This window comes from Lactuca sativa, chromosome 1 (assembly GCF_002870075.4).
Source record: "Lactuca sativa cultivar Salinas chromosome 1, Lsat_Salinas_v11, whole genome shotgun sequence".
Lineage (NCBI taxonomy): Eukaryota > Viridiplantae > Streptophyta > Magnoliopsida > Asterales > Asteraceae > Lactuca > Lactuca sativa.
The window spans coordinates 59,859,443-59,868,780 of record NC_056623.2 but is presented as its reverse complement, the minus strand read 5'-3'; the positions used below and the strand labels follow the sequence as shown (position 1 = coordinate 59,868,780).

General features: G+C 45.2%; 1 protein-coding gene across 1 annotated transcript; it reads left to right on the top strand.

Annotated features, from left to right (window-relative positions):
- The first annotated feature begins 8,326 nt into the window (after nt 1-8,326).
- On the top strand, nt 8,327-9,089 carry LOC128127356 (uncharacterized). Its single transcript, XM_052765826.1, has 3 exons — nt 8,327-8,750; nt 8,828-9,020; nt 9,077-9,089. Exons 1-3 carry the CDS (start codon nt 8,327-8,329, stop codon nt 9,087-9,089), a joined length of 630 nt encoding a protein of 209 aa, XP_052621786.1.
- Nucleotides 9,090-9,338: the final 249 nt, after the last annotated feature.

Here is a 9,338-nt window from a genome sequence, read left to right as displayed (position 1 = left end):
TCTACTCCCTTTCTTGCACTCTTCAAACTCTTCTTTTCTCCTTCTAAGCTCCAATGTGCCCCAAAAATCCTTCACAAGGCAACAAATCACTCAAACTTACAAATGGAGGCTAGGGTTTCGACAAGGAACGCTCTGAGGATGATAGAGGCTGAGATGGGGCTATAAGGACATTTAAATAGGGTGCAAACCCTAAGGATTTGGGTCTCCTCCTGATTGGCCTACTTGCCGAGTCCAGGCGTGGACTCGTCGAGTATATCACTTAAAACCCGCACCCATCTCGACATCTACTCGGCGAGTTAGGGCTACAACTCGCCGAGTAGCTCTTCCAAAAAGAACCTTTAATCAAAACAAATACGTACTAGGAACTGGGCGTTACAAATCTCCCCCACTTATCTTAGACTTCGTCCTCGAAGTCTGCTGACTCCAGAAACAACTCTGGGTAGTGCTCCCTCATCTCCTCCTCCGCCTCCTATGTCCACTCTGAACCCCTCCGGTGCTGCCATTGCACCTTCACTAACTGAACCACCTTGTTCCTCAAGGTCCTCGTCTTTCGATCTATGATCACAACTGGTCTCTCGATATAATTCAGGTTGCTATCGACCTGAATATCCTCCAAGGGTACAACTGTCGACTCGTCCACCAAACACTTTCTCAACTGAGAAACATGAAAAGTGTTGTGGATCTGGCTAAGCTCTGCTGGAAGATCCAACCTATAGGCGACCCGACCCACCCGGGCCAAAACCCTAAAAGGACCAATGAACCTGGGGCCCAACTTGCCCCTCTTCCGGAACCTAATGACACCCTTCCAGGGTGATACCTTCAGGAGGACCATGTCACCCACCTGAAACTCCAAGTTTGAATGCCTTCTGTCGGCGTAACTCTTCTGCCAACTCTGCGCAGTCTGCAGCCTGCTACGAACCTGCTGGATCAACTCTGTCGTCTTGAGCACCACTTCGGTGCTCCTGATGACGCGCTGACCGACCTCGCCCCAACAAATCGGGGTCCTGCACTTTCTCTCATAGAGCATCTCGAAAGGAGGGCGGTCAATACTCGCATGGTAGCTGTTGTTATATGAAAACTCAGCCAAGGGAAGATAGGTATCCCAGCTACCACCGAAGTCTAGCACACACGCCCGCAACATAACCTCCAGAGTTTGGATGGTCCGCTCGCTCTGACCATCTGTCTGCGGGTGAAAGGCGGTGCTAAAATGCTAACGAGTGCCCAACTCGTCATGAAACCTCTTCCAAAACCTGGAAGTAAAACGCACATCCCTGTCCGAGATAACCGATACCGGCACCCCGTGTCACGCCACAATCTCCCTAATATAGATGTCGGCCAATTTCTCGGCCGATATGCTCTCCTGAATCGGAATAAAATGAGCACTCTTGGTCAATCGATCCACGATGACCCAAATCGGATCTACTCCACGCGCAGTCCTGGGAAGCTTTGTGATAAAATCCATCGTGATATCTTCCCATTTCCACAACGGGATGTCCAACGGCTGCATCTTGCCATGCGGTCTCTGATGTTCGGCCTTGACCTTCCTGCAGGTCAAGCACCGCTCGACGTACCAAGCCACATCCCGCTTCATGCAGGGCCACCAATAATCTAGACGAAGATCCCTATACATCTTCGTCGCCCCTGGATGAATAGAGAATCGGGATTTATGCGCCTCTTCCATCAAGATCTGGCGCACGCCTCCGTGATACGGCACCCACACCCTACGGTGTAGTGTCAATAGTCCTCGGCTATCATAATCGAAGGAGGAAACCTGACCCACCACACGCTCGCTCTTCCGATGCTCCTCCTTGATAGCCTCCTGTTGAGCCTCCCGAATTTGCTCCAACAGGGGAGTCACTACGGTCATCCTCATGCAAATATCCTTGATCGGCGCCGCCTTGTGGCTAAGCGCATCGGCCACCACGTTGGCCTTCCCCGGGTGGTAGAGGATCTCGCAATCATAATCCTTCACCACGTCCAACCACCGACGCTGCCTCATGTTCAGATTCGGCTGATCCATGAGGTACCTCAAACTCTTGTGGTCCGTGTAGATGGTACATCGAACCCCGTAGAGGTAATGCCGCCAAATCTTGAGGGCAAAAACCACCGCCCCCAACTCCAAATCATGCGTCGGGTAGTTCGCCTCGTGAGGCTTGAGTTGTCTCGAAGCGTAGGCAATGACATGCCCCCTCTACATCAGTACCGCGTCCAAACCTGAAATGGACGCGTCATAGTAAACCATAAAATCCTCTACGCCCTTTGGCAGGGCTAAGATTGGCGCCTCGTACAATCTCCGTCTCAGTGTCTCAAACGCAGCCTGCTGCTCGGGTCCCCACCGAAAGACTACGACTTTCTTCGTCATCCGCGTCAGGGGTACGACTATCTTGGAGAAATCCTGAATGAATCTCCGATAGTAGCCTGCTAATCCCAGGAAGATCCGAATCTCGGATGGAGACTTAGGAACCTCCCATCTCATCACGGCCTCGACCTTAGCCGGGTCGACTAAAATCCCGTTCTGGTTGACAAGGTGTCTGAGAAATTACACCTCGCGCAACCAAAACTCACACTTTGAGAACTTGGCATACAAGCTCTCCCTCCTCAGGGTCTCCAAAACCTCTCTCAGATGCTCCTCATGCTCCTCTTGTGTCTTGGAATAAACCAAGATGTCGTCAATGAAAACTATCACACATCGATCCAACATCAGTCTGCATACGCGGTTCATGAGGTCCATGAACGCGGCAGGAGCATTGGTAAGCCCAAACAGCATCACCACGAACTCATAATGGCCATAGCACGTCCGAAACACGGTCTTCTGTGCATCCTCCTCTCTGACCCTCATCTGATGATAACCCGAACGCAAATCGATCTTGGAGAATCAAGATACTCCCTGAAGTTGGTCAAAGAGATCATCAATCCTCAGGAGTGGGTAACGGTTCTTCACCGTTACCTTGTTTAGCTCCCGGTAATCTATACACATCCGGTGCGACCCGTCCTTCTTTCTCACGAACAGAATCGGGGCTCCCCAGGGTGAACTGCTCGGTCGAATGAATCCCTTGTCTAACAGCTCCTGCAGCTGTGTAGACAACTCCTGCATCTCAGGAGGAGCCAACCGATACGGTGCCTTGGCTATTGGAGCCGCACCAGGAACGAGGTCAATCCTGAACTCCACCTGTCGCTCCGGAGGTATCCCAGGAAGCTCCTCTGGAAAAACATCTGCGAAGTCTCGCACCACCGGAACCTCGCTCACCGTCGCCTTACCCGCCTCCCGGGTATCCATCACGTACGCGACATAACCTGCGCATCCCTGCTGAAGGTATCGTCTAGCCCTCGTTGCTGAACAGATTGTGGGTCCACACTGTGGCCTCTCGCCATGAATCACTAACTCTCCCCCACCTGGGGTCCTGACTCGCACTAGCTGTTGCGCGCAATCTATCACCGCCCCCATTAGGGCTCAACCAATCCATGCCTATAATCACCTTGTTCCCACTCAATAGAATGGGAACCAAGTCTACCAGGTAACGCTCCTCAAACAAACACAATACGCAATCCTGAAACACAATCGATGCTCGCGCCAATCGATCATCAGCAATTTCTACCTCTAATGGGCAATCTAACACGCCCGAAGACTCAGGAAACTTCTTGCTAAGCGCAAGGGAAACAAATGATCGGGAGGCACCCGAGTCGAACAACACCTGAACTGGGATGCCGTTCACATGGAACGATCCTAATGCATACATTTACACACAGAGCACATGTCAATATCAGAACATCATAAAAATAAAATAGAGGGAAAGAATCATACCCGTCACCACATCGGGTGCGGCGCGTGCCTCCTCGGTAGTCAGCTGAAATGTCCGACTCCTCACCACTGGATCCTCTGCCTTGCCCTACCGGCCATCAGTAATCTGCAGGGTCGCCGGTGCTGGCGCCTTCACTGGCGTTGTGGCTGTCAACTGGGGACAGTTGTCCTTCTTGTGGCCCCTCTGGCTGCAGTGGAAACACAACAACTCCGATGTCTGTAACACAGGTGCAGGGGCAGTATAATCCCTGCTAAAATGCCCCGTCTTGCTGCACTTATAGCAGTCTGACGATCCAAGTCTACACGCCCCCTCATGAGGCCTGCGGCATTTCCTGCAGCGGCCCGGTCCTGACTGGCCTTTCGGCCTACCATCTGATCCCTTGGGCTTCTTCCCCGAAGCTCCTCCCGCCTATCCCTCCTCTGACTTCCGTTTCCGGATATACTCCAAATCTATCTCCCTCTCCCTCGACCTGGCAATCATAGAGTCCAAGGTGGGGCAAGCTGAAAAACTAACGTGCTCCCGAATGTCAGCTCGGAGCATGTCATGATAGCGGGTCCTCCTCATGTCCTCATCACCCGCGTACTGAGGCACCAACAGTTCCCTCTCCCGGAACTTGGCGGTGATCTCCGCCACAGTCTCTGTCGTCTGTCTCATATCCAAAAACTCCTTGGCCAGCTGCTGAAGCTCGACAGCCGGCGCAAACTCCGCCCTGAATCTGGTCACAAAGTCCGACCAGGTCATAGCCTCGACCGTTGAGGCTCCCAACGAGTCACCCACTGACTCCCACCAATCTCGAGCTCGGTCTCATAAACACCCTGCTGCATACCTCACCTTCGACCCCTCGGGGCAGAAGCTAGTCAACTGTGCAGACTCGATGTCTGCAATCCATCGCCTGGCAGCAATGGGGTCTTTCACCCCGTGGAAATCCGACGCACCACTGCCCCTGAAGTCCTTAAAGGATAGCGTGCGAGATCCCGACTGGCCAGATGCCATGTCGCTCCTGAATGCCCTGAGGCGATCCTCCATCAGCTCAACTATCCCTTCCTTGATCGACCCGAAGATGATGGGAGTCGACTCAAGGATACCCCTGGTGATCTCTGACGCGATGAACTCGCGTAGTCTCTCATCTACCGGCTCGGAACCTGATCCCGAACCCGACCCCTCTCATGAACCGCCATCTATCGGCCTCGATCGAAGTACCACCATTCTGAAATACATAATTAACAATTGTTAGTGATTCTGCTACTTCTTGAGGGATCACAACTACTACAAGTTCCCCGGTCTTATCTCAACCTTCCTTAGTTCGGGTACGGATCCTCTGCTTTCAGTAGTACGGGCCCATACTACTTTCCACATCTATTCGTACCTTCTTCAAAGACTGCCTTGACTCCACCGGACCCCTTTCACTATTGTTGTTCACTGCTATACTCATCCTAGGCTTGCCCTAGGGAAATCTCTGACTCTACTCTACCCAGTCCTCAGCTGCTGCAGGCCTCCTTGTAATGCCAATTAGCCATTACCTGAATACCATCACATGTGATGAGGCTCAGATAATCCTTTGAGTAACAGACTCGTCCCTACCACGGTTGGACTCAAACAAGAGCTGCGCAATAGGATCAAATCCAGCGCTCTAAGATTATTCAACCCTGATCACATGTGACGTGACGTATTCACCTAATGGCTAACTCCTATTATTCAGAGTCCCACAAAGCACGGAGCAAGCAGTATTCAGACAAGGGTAACCATCTCAATCAACTCTATCTGTCTACAGGAACTGTACTAGCATACAATGCTAAGTTCATACTATCAGGCATAACCTAATCAGGTTATCCTACTTACTGTCTACTCAATACTAGCATGCAATTCTCATACAACTGAAACATATAAAGCAGGCACATAAGGCATCACTCTTAGATCTTTAGTCCTATTCTAGCATGCTGTTCCACAAAATCTGATAAACATAACATAAACTTGTATGTGTACTTTGGGGAATACTTACTTGAGCTCGGCCGGTCGCGCACATCACACACTTCGTTCTTTCTCAAAACTCTTTTCTAAATTTTTTAGAAAAACATTTTCTTTTTGCAAAATCTTTTAATCCCTTGATTTGAGTTCAGACACCCCCGAAGGTGTGTCCGAATCCCTCAAACCAGGGCTCTGATACCAACTTGTAACATCCCAAAAATACCGGTTAAAAATTTCATTTTTTATTTAGATTAATATGTAGAAACATCATTACAAAACATTCATAACAATAATCCATGTCTGAAAACCGGTAATATCATAGTAATAATTCAGAGTACATCCCGGAAATCCATAGTGCGAAAAACAAGAGTGTGTGTGATATGCCGCTACGTGTCGGCTCCTTTCCCCTAGCTGAAGAGGTACCTGAAACAACAACTGAAAGACGTAAGCACAAAGCTTAGTGAGTTCCCCCTTCGTACCACATACCGTACAAACACATAACATACATACTGCCAGGCTATTCTGGGGTGCCTGACTACCCGGTACGGCCATTCTGTGGTGCCGACTACCCGTGCGGCCATTCTGGGGTGTCGTCTACCCGTGTCAAGCCATTCTGGGATGCTGACTACCAGGGACGAATTTACCTTCATACAAAGGGTGTCCATGGACACCCCTAAATTTGAAATTTTATTTACAAGATATATCATAAATTTTAGAGGACACCTGTTGGAAAAATAAAATAGACACCCTTTGGATGTAATATGGATGTAATAACACAAAAGAGATAATAATAATAAATTGAATGTTTACATTTTGACAATCGATTCTAAATTATTAATGCTTACAAAAAAATCAGAAGCATAAATTTAGGAGTTAAACAAACAAAATATTTTTCAAAAATATAATAACAAAATCTTTTAAATATAATATTATTTTTGGTAGAAAATTACCGAAGGAATCAAGGAAAACTAAAAACCTAAAAAACAAATTACGATTTTTCTAGATCCGCTGCCAAACCCTTCGTCTTCTCAACATTGAATTCCTGTCGGCCGGAAGCAATTATTTAGTCTCGCCGACGAGCACAGTTGTGGCCCTTTACGATCTCCGGCGACCGCAATCTGCCTTGAACCGTTGTTGGACTCTTGTTTCAACGTTCTTGACTTCTGGTTCTGCATCTCTGATTTATCAATTGCTGCATCCGTTTGCATTTCTTATCATCTCCGTCTTCAGTTGAAACTTGAAAGGGCTTCTCTTGCACTTGATTTACTTTTTAGGTAAAATTGTTTCTTTTTTTTTTTAGAACTCTGGTATATTGAATTTAGCTATTTGGTGTGGTGTAAAAGCATCCAACGAGTGTTATGTATATGAAGTGTATGAAAAGTCAAAGTCTATAAAACTAGAAAAGTCATACTCTACACCTACAATAGTACAATTACTTTTGTGATGATATATGTCAGGCACTAGAGACTAGAGTCTTGGAAGTTGGTATAATAAATAATAAACAATTACTCTATTAGAACCTAGTTTACCTTTCGTGATTCTATTTTGATTTACATACAATTTATTTTGACGATTTATTTCTATTATAGTCATATAAATTTCATTTTGTTTCATATATAATTTGTTTTTTATTTTATACATAATCTGTTTTGATGATTTATTTAGGCATAATGCTAAAGTTTTTTAAAAGAAAAGGTGAGGCAAGCTCTTTATCTCATGATCATGATATTCCACGACCAAACGATGAACGAGCACCTTCTTCAAAGTACACGAGAGTTGATTTAAATACACTTCCCGCGGACCCCGGAGAAAGGCCAAGTATGGAAGTGTATCATGTAAATCAATGAGATGAGATTAGAAGAGCCTACTTGCAAAAAGGACCTTATCAACCTCGTGCTCATTCTTTCCAACAAAGAGAGATTGTAGGTAAACTTCGTAGATTTAGTTCCTCTTGGTTTGATGATCATAAAAACTGGCTAGAGTATAGTATTAAACTAGAAGCCGCATTTTGTTTATGTTGTTATCTATTTAAATCCGAGATAAAAAACAAAGGTGGATCAGATCATTTTGTAAAAAATGGATTTAAAACTTGGAACAAGAGAACAAATCTAGATCTTCACAATGATGGAAGCCCACATAATATGGCAATCCAAAAGTGTCAAAATCTGATGAACCAAAGACAATCCATAGCTACTGCTTTTGACAAGCAAACTGATTTGATGAAGACCAACCAACGCATTAGATTAAATGCTTCTATAGATTGTGCTAGATTCTTAGTGCGACAAGCGTTACCTTTTCGGGGTCATGATGAAAGTGAGGACTCGAATAATAGAGGTAACTTTCTTGAACTTCTTCAATTTTATGCTGATCGAAATGATAAAGTGGGCAGTGTTGTGTTGAAGAATGCTCCAAAGAATTCACAAATGACATGTAGTTCAATTCAAAAGGACATTGTACATGCTGCAGCTAAGGAAACTATTAAGGCTATTGTGAAAGATATTTGAGATGAGCTCTTTGCAATTCTAGTAGACGAATCACGTGATGTGTCTTGTAAAGAGCAAATGGCATTGGTTTTGCGGTTCGTAAATAGTCAAGGAGTTGTTGTAGAGAGGTTTATTGGCATAAAACATGTCAGTGATACTTCGGCTTTGTGTCTAAAGGCGACTATTTATTCTTTTTTGACAGAATGTGGATTAAGTCCACATAGAATTCGAGGACAAGGTTATGATGGAGCTAGTAACATGAACGGTGCATTTAATGGATTGAAGACACTAATTATGAAAGAAGTGAAATCTGCACATTATATTCATTGTTTTGCTCATCAGTTACAGTTAGCACTTGTGTTTGTTGCAAAGAATCATCCTGACATCAATGACTTTTTTGATTTGATTTCTCGTTTGTTAAACATGCTTGGTTCTTCCTATAAACGTCGAGACAACTTAAGAGAGAAACAAACAACAAAAGTGGTGGAAGCATTGGCTGCAAGTTTCTTTTATTCTATCTTCTTTTTATTTTATGGTGTTTATGTTTTTTTGCTAGTTTATTTTTTATGTTAATTTTAGGTGAAATTCAAAGTGGTACAGGTTTGAATCAAGAAGTCGGTATCAAACGACCTTGTGATACTCGTTGGGGTTCTCATTTTGGTTCACTCTTAAATATCAAGAGAACGTATTCTTCAATTTGTGAAGTACTTGAAGACATTAAAGTTAATGGTTACTGTCAAGATCATAGAGGGGAAGCACGTCGTCTCTTGAGGTCATTAAAAACGTTTGATTTTATTTTTTTCCTACACTTGATGGTTGATATCTTAGGGATTACAAATGATTTAAACATAACGTTGCAAAAAAAAAGACCAAAATATTGTAAATGTGATGCATCAAGTGAGATCCTCTAAGGCCAGACTCATACAAATGAGAAATGAAGGATGGGAACTACTTTCAAATGATGTTACTTTGTTCTGCGAAAAATGTGAAATTGATATTTTGAATATGGAAGATCCATATTACAATGGAACAAGTCGTCGCAAAGGTTCACAGGTTAGAAACTATAAAGTTGTTTATTTTTTCAAGTTTC

Coding starts and splice junctions, on each gene's coding strand:
- LOC128127356 (XM_052765826.1), top strand. CDS start 8,327: ATGGCATTGGTTTTGCGGTTCGTAAATAGTCAAGGAGTTGTTGTAGAG. Junction 8,751..8,827: donor GGTGGAAGCATTGGCTGCAA/GTTTCTTTTATT, acceptor TGTTAATTTTAG/GTGAAATTCAAAGTGGTACA.